This window comes from Capsicum annuum, chromosome 10 (genome assembly GCF_002878395.1).
Source record: "Capsicum annuum cultivar UCD-10X-F1 chromosome 10, UCD10Xv1.1, whole genome shotgun sequence".
Lineage (NCBI taxonomy): Eukaryota > Viridiplantae > Streptophyta > Magnoliopsida > Solanales > Solanaceae > Capsicum > Capsicum annuum.
The window spans coordinates 90,302,104-90,324,592 of NC_061120.1; the positions used below are offsets into that span (position 1 = coordinate 90,302,104).

The 22,489-nt window shown below is 38.3% G+C and overlaps 1 protein-coding gene across 8 annotated transcripts in view; it reads right to left on the bottom strand.

Moving 5' to 3' along the window:
• Nucleotides 1-6,579: 6,579 nt before the first annotated feature.
• LOC107845320 (protein-lysine N-methyltransferase EEF2KMT) overlaps nt 6,580-22,489 on the bottom strand; it is a 45,543-nt gene continuing 29,633 nt past the window's right edge. For 5 of the 8 annotated variants that reach the window (XM_016689571.2, XM_047398054.1, XM_016689574.2 and 2 more), the window contains 2 exons: nt 7,706-7,776; nt 6,580-7,114 (listed from right to left, as the gene is read on the bottom strand). In XM_016689571.2, coding sequence (XP_016545057.2) covers nt 6,682-7,114; nt 7,706-7,776 — 504 coding nt within the window. In that variant the 3' untranslated portion in view covers nt 6,580-6,681. Of the gene's footprint in view, nt 7,115-7,350; nt 7,399-7,705; nt 7,777-22,489 lie in introns of those variants that run through there. The other 3 variants (XM_047398057.1, XM_047398055.1, XM_047398056.1) reach the window with 2 other exon arrangements.

The following is a 22,489-nucleotide window of genomic DNA, read 5'->3' on the forward strand; positions in this document are numbered from 1 at the left end:
ATGGACTCTACTCTTATGATCAAGTCAATCATGTGTGTCAGTTTCCTTTCATCGAGTCCTGGGGGTACTTGTACCCGAAAACTATAGCTGTGTGCCTAGATCCATGTCATGTTTCACGATATCCAAACTCAAGCTATGATTCCATAGACTTCAGTCAGTCATGTGACTCAGGAAAACCTCATGATCTTAGTAAGTTGTCAGATATCAGTAACATTCTGCCAGTCAACGAAATTCAGTAAGATTAAGTTATGCACAGTCAGTTATTCATGTCCAGTCCCTCCAAATGGGAGTAGAGGTTAGCACCGAGTGAACCCAAGGATGGGAAATCACCCGCCAGTTCAGGGTGTGATCTTAGTAGCAATCCTTGTGTTCCAGAACTACGTAGCCAGCATAGGTTGAGATATCTTAACCCATCAAATTAGGGTTTATGAGGTGGCTTAACCCGTCAGTTTAGGGTTCCCACCGTTCTCATTGAGTACCCGCCAGATAAAGGTCACTCACAGGCTGTCCTTACCCGTGGCACGGTATTGACACCCCTCCAGTTGGGGCAGAGATTGGACCCTAACGGCATACATGGGGCACGTCGATTAGACACTACTTTCCACAGTTTCAGTATCAGTCTCAGTAAAAGAATTCAAGGCATTCTTCAGATTTCAGTTTATACAAGACTGTCAGATATAGTTGTACATGTTATCAGTTTCAGTATCAGTCATGATAGTTATCAGTAAACCATGTATTAGCTTATAGGTCATGCTATCACGTATTCACGGTCCCAGTTTCTATATATATGTGTTTGCACTCCCACGTTCATATTAGTCAGTTAGTGTTGTTCATGCATGAAACCCTTTATGTTCAGCGACGCATTTGCACTACGGTGCTTTATTTTCATGTTACACCATAGGTTCTGAGACACGAGCTCCAGCCCAGCAGTAGCGGTAGCATTCCAGTCGCAGAGACACAGTGAGTCCTCATTGATTCGAGGACAATATAATTTGATACATTTATTTATTTCTTCAGTTCAATTTTACGGAGTTAGTTGGAGACATGTTCCTTCAAATCCTTATTCAGACAGTTTAGAGGCTTTCAAATCTACTTTCAGATTTATGTTCAGATTTACGTTCAGATTGAGTTGTTTTGGGTATTTTCACCCACATGGTTTTATTCAGTTAAATCTTATGGCCTTACAGTTCTATGTATTCCGCATTATTATATCATGATTTGCAGTATACAGGTACAGATATCAGTCATGGGTTAGCTTGTGGTCCCTCAGGGTCATAAGCACCGTGTAGCATTTTGATTCAGCAAATCGGGATGTTACACTAACGCAACAAATGAGTGATCTGTTAGATTATTCATCTGTTACATCAGATTTTTGTAGTTGCATCAAATTTTAATTTGTTTCATCAGATATTTTCATATGTTGCATCAGATGTCTTCATCTGTCGCATCAGATGTTTCATCTTTTGCATCAGATGTTTCATCTGTTGCAACACTATTTTTACCAAAACAAATAACAAATCAACACAGCAACACCAATACATCACACACACACACACTAAGAACATCATCTGTGAACAAAAATTACCAAAAAATCTGAATCAACAGCACGACAACAAAAAAAAATGCCAGAAATTAGGATTTTATTCAGTTCATATTTCAATACTAGAAGAGTAGTTGTCTTAAGCTCCTCAGTTTCTTCATAATTTTTTACCTGTGAAAAATAAAATAGGACGACGAAGAACTCAAAATTATTATCACTGGAGAAGTCTTCACGTTGATTGACGGTTGAAAGTCGAAAGGGAACTCGCCCGAATATTTTTCGCTGGAGGTTGAAGTCACCGGGGATTAAAGAGTTAATTTTGCAAAAGTGTTGATTGGAAGAGAGTTGAGAGAAGTTTTCGAGAGAGAGAGAAGAGAGACTGGTTGATTTGGATTAAAGAGGGGTATGGTTGATTTGTATTTTTGAAAATATTAGAAAGTTTAGAAAATATTAATCAAGCCCATAATTAACTCAATCAAGTTCTCTAATGATGTTTGACCCTTTAAGTTGGTCAATGTCACCAATCCTTCATTCAAGACTTAAAAGATACCTTTCCTTCGATTTTCTCAAGAAACTCCTAATATTACTCCTAATTGAAAAAGTAAAATCAATAGTGAATTTTTAAAATATCTTTACACTCTATATTTATAATATTTAATTTTTTAGCCGAATTCTCACGTCCGTATCTATACTCAGATTCGCACCCTCCGCAACTTAAAATTTAAATTTTAATAAATCCGACTCTCGAATTCGTATCCGTCTCGGATACCCCAAGCCGAGTCCAAGCAACTTAGATTAGAGCTCTAGTTTTTTGTTGATAATTAAACTGATAACAAAGCATGTTGTCTAGGTGCTTCATTCATAATGGTTGCTACTGGTATACACACGAGAGAGATCATGCAAAGGGTAATCAATTTAAGGGAAAAAAGGATCCAAAGGAAAGCCAACACATTTCTATCAAGTCATACACCACAAGATATGCCAAAGAACTCACAAATAAACCTTACCATACATGGCACATGCAAATTAGAGTAGAATATGTCTCCAAGATCCAATTAAAATAATTGAATGCAAAGAAAGTCATATGTATCCTAAAGAGACAACTTAGTGAACTAAAGAGATAAACATTGAGTTTAAGAGTCACACAAAAAATGCTTACTTCAATTCCTTTCTTTTTTTAAAGATCAAAAATTCATATGCCATGATTTAAATGTTGGTCTTCCTTAATAATTATTGACAAGGCACATAACTATAGAAAGCTTATTTTATGACCTTATGGCCTCTTTTAAAGTGGCTTAAACCTAAAGTCTCTTGCTACCTAAAACTCTGTTTCGTCACTGCGTTCTTTATTGGTATGGACTAAAAGAATAGCCGAAAATCAGTTATTGCTTGAGCTTTGATCTAGAAGCAAAGAGAGATCATAGATTTTAGTACCAAGAAAGCCAGACATGGGCCAAGGCCCAAGGGGAAAAATCACAAGCAAACACTACTTTAGTACTGCACTAACTAAAACTACACCCAGACGAGACCAATTCCCTTAAGAAATTGCCATGCTATCCATCATCGGGGAAAGTCACTAGAAATCTAACTAATACATCTGTTTCAAAAGAAAATTAACATCATTGTACAATGAGAGTCTCGATGAAATGGTTGTAGAGATACGAGGAGGAGGATCAGGCTCTCTGGAAAATAGTCATACAACATAACTATGGTCAAGAGTCTCAATTGTGTACAAAAGAAGTCACTAAAACCTATGGAATTTCAGCTTAAAGATCAATAAGGTCCATCTGGACTAAACTTGTAGGAAACATCAAACAGAAAATAGGAAATGAAGCTAAAATCCTATTTTGAAAAGATGTTTGGGTTGGACAGGAGACTGTAATGCACACTTTTCCTGACTTGTTTTCTTTTTGCAACAATACTGAAGTCACTTTGGCAGAAAGTTGGTCAAATGGTTGGGATACAGCTTTCAGGAGGAATCTAAATGATTGGAAAATAGATCGGGTGGCACAACTGTTACCGTTACTCAATGAATTTAAAGGTTTTGAGGCAAGGATGGACATAATCTCATGGAAACATTCAGAGGATGGAAGAGATACAACATGAAAGTCTAGAATGTACAAAAAATAAATAAATAAACAGCAGCTTCAATCTAATAAAAACATCAATCCAATAATAACTATAAACAAGACATAAAGTATGTAACAAAAAATTACACAAAAAATGTTACTGCCTAATAATTTTTAAATTAAATTTCATGTTGTATAAATTAAGAAAAATCAAGTGCCAGTAACAGACAAACTATGGTAATGAAAAAAATAAAAGTGACAAAAACTTAGGACAATAATCCTGTAACGTATATTTTTTTTTAGTATGCATACAAATTTAGTCAATACTATTATATTATTTCATTGTCATGTGTAACTTTTAACATTAAAATCAAAAGTTTGGTAAATAAAATAATAAACTACAATGTTCAAGACAAATAAATAATTATACATGACGGATTGAAAACTTGAAAAAAGATTAGAGTCGTGCCGATATGTTGTTTTCCTGTTTCTTGGATATGTCAAGTTAGTGGAGTACAAATGGGTTTTTGTGCGAAAATGAAATGAAAAATATAAAATCGTAAGATCTAAAATATGACTTGTGCCTTGAGGCATAAAGGTTAATCGCACGTGTTCAAATTTATTTCACTAGAAACAATATTAATAATGATATACTACTATGAGAATTAGTACTAATAATGTAACTTCTTAATTTACCTGACATAATTTAGCTTTAACCATTGAGCTTCGTGTTGATAACGTTTTCAAATTAATCTAAAAGAGTAGCAATATGAAAGAAGAAGTAAACAAGATTATAAGGAGACAAGACAAGATATGAGAGTTTTTCATTCTTCCAATTTTTCAAGTGTAAAAGTGTTTCAAGTGTCTACAATATGAACTCTTATGCCTCTATTTATAGTGTCATATAGAGGCATGCAAAAGGTTGTCATAAATATGACATTAACCATTAAAATAATGAAGGAGCTTATGAATGTGTAAGGTTACAAGAATAAAGGTCGTGAATGGTGGAAGTTATTTCCATAATGGAGGAGAATAATGAAGATAAGTAGTGAAAGTAATTTCTTGAGTAGTGGACATCCACACTTATTAATTTTACAGCAAAAGACTGTATTCAGAATTTTCTCTTGCACCATTTATACTCCTTTTGAAGGAACGGCTATACAATAGAGCCAAAAGGGTAACTTGTTTTTGAAAGAGACCAAATGGGCAAAAGAGTATAGCTAGCTATCCACGATTTAGTGTTGCCGTTAACGGCAGCCGTTAAACAACTTTTTTTTAAAAAGATTTTTACTAAATCGTGCAGCTCTACACGTCTTGAGTCAACATATTTTGATTTAAGTCATGTGAAGCCACACGTCTTAGGATAATTTATTACAAATCGTGTACCAACACGACTAGGCAAATTTAAAAATCAAATGACCCAAATTGCAAGCTCTAATTGACAACTTAAAAATTAACCGCTTTAATTTTTGGAATATTGCAATAAACTTTTATTTGGAAAGACCATTTCAAATGACCCTGTATTAGAAAGAAGGAGGAAATGGATGAAGCAAAAAGGCACACTATTAAATTAATCATGTTCTTTTTGACAAAAGGAAATACTCTATACTTTCTAAAGCATCTTCAGAATCTGTCTGGAATTTTGATGAAAATGCAAACTGAATCATTTTGATCGAGTGGAATGAGATGATTTATGTATAGGCATTTCGAAAGAGTTAATTATTTTCACTCATAAAGATCAATAGAAACAAAAAAGAGACAAGATGCAAAGAAATGACAAAGAATATACAATAGCATAACCATAGCAGAAAAAGAAACCATTTAGCCATCACGAGAACTGAACTCAAGCAAACATTGGCATAATGTAGAACTATGAAGTGGCGATGTAGTATAAATACAAACCAATAAATAATACTTGAAAAATACTCTCTTTTCAAAGACGCAGCTCCACATGGCTTGGGTCAAATATTTTGATTTAAGTCATGTGAAGCCACACACCTTGGCTAGGGGAATTTATTATAAGTCGTGCACCAACACACTACTAGGTAGATGAATGCGTTCAATTACGAGCCTGCAACTGTTCTTTCAAGTCCTCCTTCAGTTCCTGAAACCATTTCTTTACCAAGCCAAAAATGGGGAAAAAATCCATAATCCTACGAAGGTAAAGTTTGTTGCAATATTCCAAAATGTAAAGCGGTTAATATTTTAATTGTGAATTAAAGCTTGCAATTCGGGTCCTTTGGGTTTCACATCTTCCTAATCGTCTATTGGTACACGACTTGTAATAAATTCCCCACCACAACATGTGGCTTACAAGACTCAAATCAAAATATCGTGTAGTGCATACCTTAATAAAGAGATCTTTTAAAAAAAAAAGTTATCTAACCGCTACCATTATGACAGCACAAGTCGTGATAGCTCCACGTTTTTGCTCATTTGTTCTCTTTCAAAAATAAGTTGCCTTACGAATTTTTTGCTAAAAAGATTCGACATCAACTTTTTCGTGAAAGGATACAACAAATCCTAATTATAATTCTTTCTTAATTATTAAATAAATTTTGTATAGTATGTATTTAAGCAATTTAAAAGGATATATAGGCCTTTTTACTTATTTAATTTTGAGGTTTTCAATTTTATAATAATATATTGATGATTAAGATCAATGTGTCTGAACTTCTTTCCGATAAGAATATTGAGTTCCTCAAACTACCATATTCCTTGGAGTTCAAAAGTCAGATAAACAAGTCACTTTGTTCACAACAAATATCCCAACTATCAAAAAACAGGAAGAATGCAACGCCATATTAATCACCATGCTATTGTTAACATTTTCCTCGTCACATGAAAAGAGTAACATGAAGCTCAAGAGTATGGAGAGTGTAGTCAAATACTCCATAATTAAAAAGAAATTGATTTATGATAGAGTTTGCAACAAATTAAATAAATATGAATTCCTATTTATACCTCATATAGAAAAAAAAAATTGTCTACCATAACAGTTACTTCAATATTTTTCTTACAACAAAGCAGACTTAGTTCTGTTTGATTACATAGTAATTAGTAGCTTTATTTTCACAAATATGATATTTTAAACATCCTTACGCTAGACCGCTGGTATGATTTTACATAAGGAAGCAAATCAAGCGGCTTCATCGTTTCAGTGATGTCTGACACAATTAAATTCTCTCTTTCTGCCAACGAAAGGAAACAATTGAACGTGTCAATACTGCGAATGACCGAAGCAATATATGCAACAGGCCTTTGTCCTAATCCAGGAGACAAATGATCAGCATGAGGATTGCCATATATTTTTTCTTTTCTGACGTAAACGTCAAGGTCACCTGCTGAACTGGTTTCTTTACTTTTGAAACATCTCCGGTCAGGTGGACAGTCCTTGGAGCCATTGTTCAAATGTAAGTTTAAATGTTCCCGCTTCAAAAGAATCTTGAGGACTCGTACAAGGTGTGGTAGGCACAGTGGATCATATATCACATCTGCACCCAAACTTTAAAGAGGAAAGTCAAAAGCCAGTTCTGATGAAGGCACGATGATACTGAGGCTTGAAATTCTGTCCAGGATATCCATCTTCTTCGTAATTTAAGTTTTAAAAAGAAAGGGGCAGCACGGTGCACTAAAGCTCCCCTATGCACAGGATCTAAAGAAGGGCTGGATCACAAGGGTATATTGTATGCAGCCTTACCCTAGGGCCGGATCACAAGGGTCAATTGTATGTAACCTTACCCTTCATTTCTGCAGGGGGCTATTTCGACGGCTTAAACTCGTGATCTCCTGATGACATGCAGCAACTTTAACAGTTACTCCAAGGCTCATAAGATGTAAAAAGTTTTAACACCAAAAGTCGGACACCTTTTGGGACGAAACTCGAACTTAACTATAATATACCAAAAACGGCAGCGTCAAGTCATTTTTTAACTTGAATGGCCTTCAAAATTCATCTGTTTTTGATTTTATTGTTCCCACAACCTAACTACTACTAAATCTGCAAGTACATTCCTCAAGATTAAAGTGTTACAGGAAAGGAAAGCAACCCTTGGTACTACAAATAACAAAAGCAAACTTAAGAGAAACTACTCACATTATATCTGGCATTAATTCACGTAGCTCATTTTCTGTTGCAGACGCCCACGGCAAATGCAAGCACTGTACCTGAATACAAGAAGGCACGTCTTAACTGCTACTTAAGCTTTAACGAGACATTTTAGATATATTTTTTTTTTTGATAAATGTACAGTACCAAGAAGGTACTAAAAAAGTTTACAAGTGCTTAAACAACTACTTCCTTCGCCCATTTTTAGTTGTCCATGTTTGATTTGGCACACCCCAAGCAATAATAAAATGGTAATTTTATTACATAACCCCCAATTATTGCGTTCAAATCTGAACTGTTGAGAAATGAGTTGGAAATAATTAGTCCTCTCTCCGTCCAACAATACTTGTCCACTATTGACTTAGCACACACCTTTAAAAAAAAATAATAGGATTTAGTTTTATTATATCACCCTTTAAATATAATAAATTTCATGCCTTGGAAAATGTATTGAGTGATGAATTGTATTTAATAGCAAGGGTAAAATAGATAGAATTGGGTAAATTATCAATTGATTTTCCAAAATGGGCAAGTATTGTTGTACAACAGACAACTATATTTAGGTAAGTTCCGCGGACTCTTCATTTTTGTTGTCGCACCCGTGTCGACATGAGACAGGTGCAGGTTCGACGTGATGAATAGTATTGAAGGCTAGTCTAAGTTAGGATGTTGTATGTTTCGGTGGTTAATTGGAGTATCTTGTTTTTGGTATCATTGAGTATGTTAATTTCAGTGTTATCTTGTTCTATTACTATTCCTCATCTTATCTTAGATTGCTTTATTTTGAGCCGGGGTCTATCGGAAACAACCTCTCTACCTCACTTGGTGGGAATATACTGGATATGTTGTTGTTGTTGTAGTAAAATAAAAGATGAAATAGATCTAAGACATGAAAAATGACATACCTTCAATACTACAAGACTCTCTCTTTTTCAGTTTTCTTCTTGGTCAAAATTCGCTGATTCATGTTTTAGGCCAAATGGAGGAAAACTAAGAATTCAAGTGGTTGTGTTCTAAGGTAGACAGTAGCAACAATCTGTAAGGAGACTTGGTCGAACGCCTTGAAAGAGTTTCTTTATCTTTTTTGAGGGGGAAAACCACAAAGCTTGAAAGAAGCAATTGGGCCTTTGGTAAGACACCCTAAAAGATTTTTCAAAATTTGAAATATCCTTGCTTCAGCCAAATCCCAGCACCCGTATACATATCTGGAGCCGCATCCCATCCCCCCCACAAACCCCAAATCTTAAAATTTAAATTTTGCTGAATCCGTCTCTCGAATTTGCAGCCGTGTCGGATACTTGCACTCGAGTCCGAGTAACTTAAATTTTTAATATAGTGGACAAGTATTGTCGGACAGAGGGAGTACTAAAAAATAAAGGAAAAATAGGTATAAAGTAGTAATTATCTCTTGGTTTTCAAACTGAATAAATAAAAGCTGCAGTAGAGTGAACAAGTAAAGGTTGACTGAGGGAATACATTTTAACTTGTTAAACTCACTAACGTCAAGTTTATGTTAATGACCTCTGTTGTATTAAAAGCAACTCAAGTTTTCAACGACAAACTTTTAACAAAACACTCGTTGGACTCAAAAACATGGCATACACACAAAAAACTACCCCTATTTGGGATTGAGGCATTATTTATAAATACAAAAACTTAATGTCCTCATCTTACAACGACTTGAACGACTTGGTTTTCAGGAGTAATAATAAATACAACATATCCAATATATTCCTACATAGTGAAGTCTAGGGAGGGTATGAGTACGGAGTCCGTACCTCCACCTAACAGGTAAGGTCGAGAGATGGTCTTCGATAGACCCCCGACTCAAGACAAATATACCGTTCAAAAAAGATATAATATAAGAAATATAGAAATTAACACACCAAATAGTAACAGAAACAAAACTACACAAAGTAATACTACAATCGATCTGTACAAAACAACAAATACTACAAAACTCCAGAAAAAACAAGGCACTACAAGCAAAGCACTAAGATTATTAGCACGGACACCAAAACAAAGCACTTCTACATATCAGAGCAAGGCTACACTCCTTTTTGCTAACCGTCTCCCCTAATTCAATTCGCATCTTCCACACCTTTTAATCTAGGGCCACACTAAGGCTATAACACCCGCGTTTTCGGGCTACAATTCGAACCCGGCCTTCGTACATATATAGACCCCAACTCCATGATTTCTATCTAAATATAAGTGGTTAGTGTGGGAATATCTTTGGATATTTATTGAAGTCATAAAAGTCCTCTAGCTCAAAGTTGAGTTGAGAACTTTCTTACCTATTGAGTTATAGTATACGTTTTAACTTGGGTCAACTTCCAACGACCATTACTCCTAGAATATTAAAATTTATATGGTCTACTATGTACCAAATTAAAGCTCTTTGAGTCTTCTTTCCAACGCAACTAACCGTTCGTCAATCCGAGTTTAGAGCAAAAATTTATGGACATTTTAGTGAGACATTGTCCGGCGTGTACGATGGGTTGCGCGAGGCAAAGCTTCTGCCGCGCGTTTGGGCTTTCGGGGCGATCCCCACCTTACCTGACGTAAAAACATATTTTTCCCACATTAAATCAACGACAAAATAGTCCTTTCACCCCGTATAACTCTCTCAATCCGTTTTTAATCCCTAAATTCATCCCAAAGTATGATAATCACTCCCTAATCCCTAATTCATCTTCTCTCCCAAAAACCCCAATTTTCCAATCTAAAGTTCCAAGAAAAGGGTCAAAGATTATAGTATCTTCTCAAGGTTTTCTCACCAATTTCGTCATCAAAGGTATAGGAAACAAATCCAAGTCTTCATATTGAATTCAAGCTAGGGTTCAAGCTTCAAAATTAAGGATTCAAGCTTTTCCCAAATTCCTTTCGTCAAAAAGGCATGTTGAACACTCCCTACTTTAATTACTATCTTAAAGTGTGAATTTTGCTATTGTTTTACTTGTTTCATTGATGCTTTAAGTTGGATTTGATAATTGTCTTTGCAAATATTCATTATTGATTTTTTCTTCTTACGAACTATTTATAACCACATGTGTTGGGTTTTAATGATTTGAATAACATGGTTGGAAAAATGCATTGCATTATGTAAGTCTAGAAACATTGAACATTATGAATGATTGAAATTATGATTTTCAAGCCTTTTGAAAAAGCTTTGAATTGAGATGAAGAACAGAGATGATACCCCACCTTTTTGAAATATCAAAAATGTTGAATTTCATGACGTGCTTTGAGATTCTTATGCAGTTTAATGATGAATACGGGTATGATTTTTAATGATGGGGTTAAGGAGTCATTAATGTTTTATGATAATGTTTCTTGGCATGATATGAATGGCTTGCAAGTTTTGGTATGATGATACCATTATGAATATGCCTAATGAATGACTCCATGATCAATGTTATGTGAAAAATGTTTTAATTGGACTTTAATGAAAATTGCATAGCTTCACTGTGAAGACGCAAGTCCTCGTGACCAACGCTCGAAACCTGTGTTTGCCAGCATAGGGATGTCGTACCTTAACTGGACGACCAGATAGTATCCTTAACATGAGAACGGTCTTTAACATATGGACAATATGTATGATGGCTCAGTCTATTAATGACTCTTGCCTAACCCTCAGTATGTGCGGCCAACATGTACTGGCCCTGCCAGTTGGGGAGTTCCATACCCATATAGCCCGTGGGCAAAGAGATGACGGTGAAAGCTACGTAGTTCAGACTAAGTTTTAAATGAGCATGTAACATGTCCCTTGCCCCTATCCCGGCATCCTATTACAGTTATGATTTTTGAATATATGTTTTATGACTGATTTTGATAAATTTGCATATTTTATCCCACTTCTTAGGTGCATGTCAGTACTCGCGTACTGACCATCCTGGACACTACATCGTTTCATGATATAGGTTCGGAAGGCTTTTCTTGTCACCCTGTACAACGTTGGTGTCTCTATTGCGCAGCTGTTGAAGTGGTAGGCCTTCCATCATTCGGTAGACCTGGTTTTCTTTGTCCTTTTTGGTTTAGCATTTTATTTCTTTCTTTCTGGCATACTCTTGAAGGGGAGCCTTGGAGTAACTGGTAAAGTTGTTGTCATGTGACCAGAGGAGGTCACTGGTTCAAGCCTAGGAAACAGCCTCTGGCAGAAATACAAGGTAAGGCTGCGTACGATACACTCTTGTGGTGGGGCCCTTCCCCGGACACCGCACATAGCGGTAACTTTAGTGCACCGGGATGCCCTTTTTTTCTTTCGGGCATACTCAGGGTCAGGTCCCGACTTTGTGGATGTTTTATGAATAGAGGCTTGTAGATAGCATTGGATTATGGTTCTTAGGTCTGGATTTGGTTTTCAAACTTTATTTCGTTATTCATCAAACTCTTTCATATTATGGATTCATTTATGTGGTTATATTTGAGACTACATTTTTAATGTAATAATAAGGGGTCATCCCAAGCCTTCATCGATTTAGGGTGATTGTCGCGCTTTGGGTTGTGACAAAGGCATTCGTGCACCTCCTCATCACATGTTCGAACCATCTCAACCTCGCTTCCCGCATCTTGACATCAATCGAAATCACTCCCACCTTATCTCAAATAACCTCATTTATCATCTTATCCCTCGTAGTACCAACCTCTAAAGGTTTGCCTTTTCTTTTAATGACTCTTAAGTCAAGGTCGCATAAACCCATACATCCATCGAAGCATCCTCATCTCTGTCATCTTCATCTTTTGGACGTGAAGAGTTTTTGACTGGCCAACACTTTGTCTCATACAACATTGCAGATTAAACTGTCACTCTGTAAAACTTGTCTTTATATTTAGGAGGCACTCTCTTATCAAACAAGACTCCGAATGCGGGCCTCCATTTCATCCACTCTGCGCCAATACAGTGAGTGACATCCTCGTCAATCTCTCTATTTTCCTGAATTATAAACCCAAGATATTTGAAACTATCCTTCTAGATGGCATGAGTATCAAGCTTCACTACCATGTCAGCCTCATGCGTCTTCTCCTTGAACTTGCACTCTAAATATTCCGTCTTGGTCATGCTCAAATTAAACCATTAACTCCTTTACGAGTCTCGACAATCAAAACTACATCCGAAAAGGCATATATCATGGCACCTCATCTTGAATATGCCGCCTCAAAACATCCGCCTTCGTTCCAGTGAGATGTGGGGAATCTTTTTCTGAATTGAAAAACTATATGAGGGGATTTATGCAAGTATTCTTTCAATAACCGGCCAAATGACTACAGGATCATCGGTCTACTCTACCTCAATTCACCATTCCGAACCTTATACAGAAGGTTTTTCCGTACCAGCTCCTCCTACCTATACCGCAGTTGAAGTACCTAAAGGAGAATTTGGTGTCTTTCTAGTCAGTAATGGAAGCAATCATGATCATCAAGGCAAACAAAAACAAACTAAGACTTGATCCCTGATGCAACCCCATCAAAACAGAAAAGTGCTCATGGCACCTCACAATAAAATGTTGGAAATTTTATTTTCAGCTTCCAAGTATCTCTTATTACTTTGATCGTAGTTGCAATAAGTTTTCTTTGAGTTTCAAGATTGGCTTGATCTTCCGTCCATTACATTTACCCTGAATGGAAGCAAGCCAACAAAGAATTCAAAAGCTAGAAGAAAGATTCCATAGACTGCACTAGTAACAATAAGAACCAATCATGGAGACAAAAAATAAGATAGTGCATAGACTTTCAACAAGTATCTTGAGACAATTGTTTTCATGTGAGAAATAATCCCATCGAAGAATAAACATCCACGTTAAATAATAAAAACAAGTTTATAACATGGACACCAAGCCTTTTAATATGGAGAAATATAATAATCGAGAGGAGCAATACAATATCACTACATTGAGAAAATTAACATACTTGATAGTTATGCTACTCGGACTCTTTAAAAATGTCATTGGGTACGTGTTGGATCCTTCAAAAGTAGTGTAGACACAGGTGCGACAACATTTTTGGAGAGTCCAAGCAACTTAACTGATAATCTCAAAAGACTATAACAAACTCAAATGAAAACAACCATTTTCTATTATAGACACCTCACTATAACCTCCCACTTTGTGGGTATACACTGGGTATGTTGTTGTCACTATAACACCCCTCACACTATTTTCCTTTACAGACTATTTCATATAACTGCCTGTCAACTTCTTTCAACTCTCTTTGAAATGGTGTATCAAAAAAGAAACGAAAAGCTTCTATTTAAAGTAAAAGCTTACTGTCCTTTTCAACCAATCAAATTTTCGATTTTGCATTTGCAATTGTTCTGAAACCAAAATGTAAGGCGCCTAAAATTTCTCTACCTCCAATCATTACTCTCTTTTCTAACTTTGCTTGTAGTTTATTGTGGACCCCACATGGTGTTGACAATAGAACAAGTTCTTCATCCAACACAACTGTAACACTATTTAGATATGAATGTACTTATCATTTAAGTCCAGGGCATATATCCAAATAGTCTCTCTATCCCACAAATGTAGGGGTAACGTCTACGTACACCCACTTCCCCGAACCCCACTTGTGATATCGCACCAAGTTTGTAATACTCCATCTAGGCAAGCCTACAATTACAATGTATGTTATTAGATAATGCTCCACTTGTCCTTCATTAGTTGTTTTAAAGGCAATGGATACCGCTCTGGCACCGACCTTGCAGTTGGTGGAGCAAATCCCTCTGTCCAAGTGATTGAGCTGAAGCTTTCGGCATAAAGAGAAATGAGCCAGGGAAAGGAGTGGAGTCCAGCAATATTAAGCCCCAAAATAAAGTCCCTACTCAAATCCTTACTCAACACAATGCCTTAAGGAGAATTCGAAGTCGGTTGCTAGTGGAAGTGGCATGACAAAGAGCAAACTGGAGCATAATCGCAACGGTTAGCAGATAAGTCACCAATTTGATGACTTGTTATCACTTTTTAAGCTTGAATTATCATGTTTTTCCATTGATTCGAGGTTATTCTCGTGTTATAATGCTCATTTGCGCAAGTAAGGATTGAAAATAAAGTTGAGCAAGCCATTAGAGTCAATTAGAGGTCGAAAACGGAAGAAAATGAGCCTAAAAGTTCACTTGGGCTTGTCGGGAGCCACCTGCGTACGCACGTGATGGACTTGTGCACGCAAATGGCTTATTCGAAGAACCAGTGTCACCTGGGTGAGTGGCAAGCGTACACAGGTCACCCACATGCACTGGCACCTGTGCCAACAGGTCACCAGTGCAGTGACATTTTCGTAATTTTGATGGAACGTCAATTTTGTGTCTAAATATGGGTTTTTCAGCTCAAAACCTTCATTCTTGTAATTTCTAAAGTTTAGGAACATTAGAGTAAGATTCGAAGTGAGAAATTAGTGAGTTTATCTCAAGTTTTATTGAATCCGGAGCTTGAATATTGTATTAAATTGTGATTAAATGGATCAAAGGAGAATTTGGGTATATCTCTTATTTCTCTCTCTATGAGTAGCTAATTTCTTATCTTGGGGCTATACTTAATAAGTTGTGACTATTATATAGGTGTTGCTTATTTGTCTTCCTAATTAACTAATTGATATGGGTTTTACATTTATTCCATGTTTTAATTAAGAATTAGAGGTTTCAAACTCTAATTACCCTTAATCCTTATAATCCTTAATAAAGAGTATGAGGGTAGGGAATGGGTGTGAACAATAACTTTATTCATATCATTTAATTGTATCTCTTAGACGTAAAGATACTGATTGAGGCCATGGATCGTTCTAATACTGACACTTATGAGGTGTTTAAGAGAACCCATTAGTGATATTTTGGTGTTTGATTGACAAATTAACATTAAGACCCATAATTTAGCCTACCCATGACTTTTTAGTTAAATTTAGACAAATATCTAATTACCCATATGCATGAACCCACACTTTGTAAGGCATAACCCAAAGTCTCATCACGTTTGGTTAAAATCTTCTTTTCTAGCTTCAAAATTGCATTCTCACTATGACAAAACTAATTCTAAAAAAGTTCAAACCCCCCCCCCCCCCCAATTTTACTTTCTTGTTTGATTTAAACCGCATTACGTGCCAACCTCTAGTTGCTTGTAACACTCAAGCTTGAAATCCGTGTCTTCATTCCTCGAGGATTCGACCCCAACTCTCATTGGGTTACTAGATTAACGACGATAGCTTACACCTTAAAGGTGTAATTTGAGCGTAATCGAATTTTAGCGACGTTGCCAGGGAATGAAACATAGTTTTCATTTGTAGTGTTTTTAGTCACTTTGAGTAGGCCGTAGTGTTTATTTTACATTATTTGTTGTTTTTGTTCTTTCCCTAGTGACGAGCAATACAGGTACCTATGATGGGCATCTCGACGACGATGACCACCTCAAAGATGCAGGTTGAGCTAGTGCTATTTGTATTCCACTGGTGGCCAAAAATAGAGTGTTTCACGTTACTAGCATGATGCTTCATTTGCCTCAAATGAAAGGATTGTTTGGGGGTCAACCCCATGAGGATGCCAATTTACACTCGAAGAACTTCATTGATGTGTGTGTTCCATTTAATATCTCGCCCATATTTCTCAAGAATCAATCCGTTTGCATCTTTTCCATTCTTATTGACGGGAGAAGCGGTCTTATGGTTGGGGGAGTTGCCCAGGGATCTATCACTTCATGGGTAGAGCTAACGGAAGCATTCTTGGATCGGTTCATTCCTCCTTTGCAACTAAGGGATAAATCATCAACTTTCACCAACTTAATGGTGAACCATTACATAAGGCTTGGCAACGATTTAACAAGAAGCTAATGCAATGCCAAAATCATGAGGTCCCAAAAAAAAATACTTCAAATTTTCTATAAGGCGTTGGAGCAATTGAACAAGAGAGTAGCCGATAATGCGGTCGGAGGATCAATTATTAAATGATCTTATGGTGTTGCGGAGACTTTACTAGATCAAGTGACCAAGCAAAGTTGACGTTGGCATACAAGAGATACCAAGGTGCCCATGGGTGATCCCTCCGCATCTTTTATAAGTTAAGAACAAAGGAAAAAGGACGAAGAGAGAGATGCGAATATGGCTAAAGTGATGACTCAACTAGATCTTCTCACCAAACATGTAGTGGGAGCTCTTCCAAAGGAAGTAAATGTCGTTGCTTTTGAGAGTGTTAAAACTTATGATAACGAAGAAACGGAATCTCTTCGTGAGGAAATTCGGTTTTTGTCGAACCAAATGGGGGGTTCCCATCCTACCTATCAAAGGCAAGGTGAGAATCAAGGTTAGAAGGAAAGCGACCGTGATTGGAAGGACGGTGATTGTGATAGAGATTGGCCTAATAAAGATCATAATAGAGAGCGTGATTGCAGAGATAAGGATAGAGGACCATGACCGGTACGTTCCTCCACATGATCGAGCCAAGGGTAAAGAATCAAGCTTCATTGATCCAGAGAAGTTCAAGAGTGGAGATGTCTTTAATCGTATCCTAATGGGTGTTTAAGGAAGCGATAGAATGTTGAGAGAGATGAAAAGTTATTTTTCACAACTCAATCAAACAATTACCTCTCCCTCGGCCTCTATCAAACAACTTAAAACTCAATTGGGCCAAATCTAGACTCATCTCAACGCAAGACCAAAAGGTGGATTACCTAGTGACACTATTGCTAATACTAAAAATGATGCTCACATCATGGCTATTGTCACTAGGCAAGGTTGAACTCTTGGTAAAGATGTTGATCTTGATGAAAACCCCAATAAAAGGGGAAGTGATGAACAAGCCAATGGAAAGAGAAAGCGGCTAGAAAAGTCAAATGATAATGTTCTAACTCTTAATAAGCCAAATGTTGAAAGGCCTAAGGTAGTTGAAGAAAAGGATAAAAGTGAGGAAGCTCCACAAGTGGTTGATGCTAATGCTCCAAAACCAGAGGAAACTCTGATTGTCTCTGTGCCACAAATCAAAATTCCTCCCCTATTCCCACGAAGACTCAAGAAGGAAGATGATATAAGATTCAAGAAATTCTTTGCAAAATTTAGCAATTTATCAGTGAATATGCCATTGTTGGAAGCTTTACAAAAGATGCACGGGTATGCTAAATTCATAGTCACGGATTTTGAAACATTGAGGTGACCCACAATTGCAGTGCTATAATGTCTAGCACAATGGTGGTAAAAAAGAAAGACCCGGGTGCATTCACTATTCCTTGCACAATCGGATTGTACAGATTCAAGAAGCATTGTGTGTTCTTAGGCCAAATATTAATTTGATGTCATTTGCCGTGTTTCGGAAGCTAGGTTTGGGTACCCCCAAGCCTACTACAATGAGGCTCTAAATGGCTGATCGTTCTGCCAAGATGCTTAGGGTATGTTGTATAATGTTCTTGTGAAGGTGGAACGTTGAATCTTTCTGACCGACTTTGTCATTCTAGATTGTGAACTTGATCATGAGGTCCCTATCATTCTTGGTAGGCTATTCTTGGCTACCGGACGGGCCTTAGTTGATGTTCAATGTGGTGAGATGAAGTTCCGGGTGAACAATGAAGAGCCGTCTTTCAATGTTTGTAAGTGCATGAAACAACCTATAGATTTGCAAGTTGTTTCTATTGGGACATGATTGATTATGTAATATATTGTGCAGATTTTTCTCCCTTATTTGTGCTTTATTAAATGTATAAAATATTCTAACTGATTTCTAGAGATTTAGATATCTAGTTACCTTAGTTAGCAGTTCCTTACTTGTATTTATGTCTATGTAACTTTGGATGATATACAAGTCTCATATACTACTACTTCTTCATCTCTCGAACCTTTATGGTATCCGAGCCTTTCTAAACTCCAACGAGTCTTCTCATCTCTTTCAAGTTTTCATATCGTTTTATGGCATCCATGGTGAATCCAAGTGGTTCTATTTCCCTGCTAATAACACCAACCATCTGGTGCAATTTAACCCCAGTTCCCAACCTCCCCTAAAAAACTTACTAGTCCAATAGATTTTGTCATTTGGAAAGCGCAGGTCGAATCTTTCATGTTCGGTCATGATCTTTACTACTATCTCGATGGAACCTTGACAGCACAATCAAAAATGGTAACCCTCAACAACCAAGAGGTACCCAATCCCAAGTACAAACTCTAGTTTCGCCAAGACCAGCTGATTCGCAATGCCTTAATGGCATCTGTTGATCCTACAATCACATCTGCAATTGTCAAAACTTCCACCTCAAAGCAAACGTGGGACACACTGCATAACCTGTATGCTAACAAATCACATACAAGGGTTTTTAGTCTCCGAAACTTTCTGGCTACAATCACAAAAAACTCTCCCAGTACAGCAGAGTACTTGCGCAAGAATAGGAACGTTGTTGATGAACTTGCAATGGTTGGAACTCCTATTCCAGATGACGAACTTGTGGTCAAAATACTCAACAGTCTAAGACAGGAGTATGATTCAATTTCAGCGGTTATCCAAGCACAAGATACACCTATCTCGTATGAGGAACTATACAACAAGCTTCTCAATAGAGAGCTTCTCCTCAAACATAATGAGACTAATCACGCCTCAATTACAGCTGCAGTGGCATAAAAACCATCACCAAAAAACTTTACACCCAGCAATAATAAGAAAGGACAACCATGGCGTCCACAACATCCCAAGCAACAAAATGCACAGACCTCATCACCAAATTGGCGTCCAATGAATGCATCAGCCACATCACTAAATTAGCATCCAATAACCTCTCGACAAAATCGTCCAGTTTGTCAGTTATGTGGTCACACTGGGCATACTGCCAATGTGTGTCGTTCATGCTCCCACAATCACTTGGAAGCCAGAGCAAACTTTACTTTTCCATGCCTTGGGTTGTCGATTCAGGAGCATCGCATCATGTGACTGCTGATTCTCAAAATCTTCAATGTCTGGATAACTACACTGGTACGGACGATATTACCATGGGCAACAGTAAAAAATCCCTATAACTCACACAGGTCATGTTCAAATAAATACAACAATAACAAACCCAGTGTATTCCCACATAGTGAGGTCTAGGGAGGGTAGATGTACGCAATCTATACCTCTACCTCTAAAGAAGTAGAAAGGTTGTTTCCGATAGACCCCCGACTCGAGACACTGAATAATAAACAAATTCATAGTAAAACATGGAACAAGATGGCATAGCATAAATAGAACACCCACAAGTAATAGTAAGCAGAGAAAAGTAAACGGATTCGTAATAAAGCATGAAACAAAGTATCATAACAAGAATAATAACTCCACCAAGTAATGCCCTACACTAGCGACCCAAACTGACCCTAGCCTTCTGCCCTAATTCGCGTCCTCCAGATCTTCCTATCAAGGGTCATATCCTCAGTGAGCTGTAACTACTCCATATCCCGCCTAATCACCTCTCCCCAGTACTTCTTCGGCCTACCCCTACCCCGACTAAAACCATCCAAAACTAGCCTCTCACACCTACGAACCGGGGCATCCATGCCCCTCCTCATCACGTGTCCGAACCATCTCAATCGGACTTCCCGCATCTTATTCTCCACTGGAGTCACACCAACCTTATCCCTGATAGTCTCATTCCGAACTCTATCTCCCCTCGTCAGCCCACACATCCAACGCAACATCCGCATTTCCGCCACCTTCATTTTTTGAATGTGGGAGTTCTTAACTGGCCAACACTCCACTCCATACAACATGGTCGGACGGACTGCCACCCTGTAGAATTTGCCTTTAAGCTTGGGCGGCACCTTCTTATCACACAACACCCCCGAAACGAGCTTCCACTTCATCCATCCCGCCCCAATACGGTGCGAGACATCCTCGTCAATCTCATCGTTACCCTAAATCACGGACCCGAAATACTTAAAACTATCCCTTTTACCTGTGATTCCAACTTCACTACCACCTCATTCTCCAGCCTCACGTCATTAAACTTGCATTCCAAATATTTTGTCTTGCTCCTACTCAACCTGAGCCCTTTAGACTCAAGAGTTTGTCTCCACACCTCTAATTTATCATTCACACCCCTCTGAGTCTCATCAATCAAAACTACATCATCTGCAAAAAGCATACACCAAGGCACCTCTCCTTGAATACGCCGCGTCAACACATCCATCACCAAAGCAAACAAAAAGGGACTAAGAGTAGATCCCTAATGCAATCCTGGCAAAACAGTGAAATGTTCTGAGTCTCCTCCCGCCGTCCTCACCTGGGTTTTAGCTCCATCATACATGTCCTTAGTGCTCTGATATATGTCACCGGGACTCCACTCACCTCCAAGCATCTCCAAAGCACCTCCTCCCTGGGGACTTTGCCGTATGCCTTCTCCAAGTCGATAAACACCATGTGCAGGTCCTTCTTCCTTTCCCTATATTGTTCCACCAGCCTCCGCACTAGGTGAATTGCCTCCGTCGTCGAGCGGCCGGACATAAATCCAAACTGGTTCTCCGAAATAGACACTATTCGTCTCAGCCTCACCTCGACCACTCTCTCCCAAATCTTCATAGAGTGACTCAATAACTTAATACCCCTATAGTTATTGCAACTCTGAATGTCGCCTTTGTTCTTATAAAGAGGGATCATAGTACTCCACCTCCAAGCCTCGAGCATTTTCGCCGTCTTGAAAATTCCGTTAAACAATCCTGTCAACCACCTTAAACCAGCCTCGCCAAAAAACTTCCAAAAATCCACAGGTATCTCATCAGGCCCCGTCGCCCTACCCCTTCGCATCCTGCGAACAGCCTCTCTAACCTCCTCTACCTTAAAACGTCTACAATAACTAAAATCCCGACACTCCTCTGAGTGCTCCATCTCCCCTAACACAATACTCTATCCCCTTCGTCATTCAAGAGCCTATGAAAATACGACTACCACCTATTCTTAATGTGGCCGTCCTCCACCAACGCTGTACCATCCTCCCCCTTAATGCACTTCACCTGATCGAGGTCACGACCCTTCCTCTCCCTAGCCTTAGCGAGTCTAAACAACTTTTTTTTCCCCCCTTTCTCCTGTAACCCCGCATACAAGCTCTCAAATACTGTCGTCTTAGCCGCCGTAACTGCTAACTTAGCCTCCTTCCTAGCTAACTTGTACTCTTTCCTGTTTACCCGCTTCTCTTCTTCGTCCTTACTCTCAACCAACTTAGCATACGCCCCTTTCTTGGTCTCTATTTTCTTCTTAACCTCTTCATTCCACCACCAATCCTCCCGATGATGCCCGGCCCGACCCCTTAGAAACACCCAACACCTCACTAGCATTCTCCCTGATGCACCTAGCCACCCTATCCCACATATTATCCACATCCCCCCTACACTCACACACCCCCATTCCTGCCAACTTCTCCCCTATCTCCCACGCATTCACTGGCGTCAAGCCGCCCCACTTAATTCTAGGTCTACACTCCTCACCCCTTCTCTTCCTATCCTTCTTTATACCCAAATCCATAACCAAGAGCCTATGCTGGGTCGAAAGATTCTCACTCAGGATGACCTTACAGTCCTTACACAACACCCTATCCCCTTTCCTAAGCAACAAAAAGTCAATCTGGATTTTGGCTATCGCGCTTCGGAAGGTGATCAGGTGATCATCCTTCTTTGGGACGCCCGAGTTCACCACCACCAGCCCAAAGGACCACGCAAAATCCAATAGAATAGCCCCCTCTTCATTTCTTTCCCCAAAACCAAAATCACCATGCACATCACCAAAGCCTCTCGGTAACGCCCGATGTGCCCATTGAAATCTCCTGCTACAATAATCTTCTCCGAACTAGGCACGCC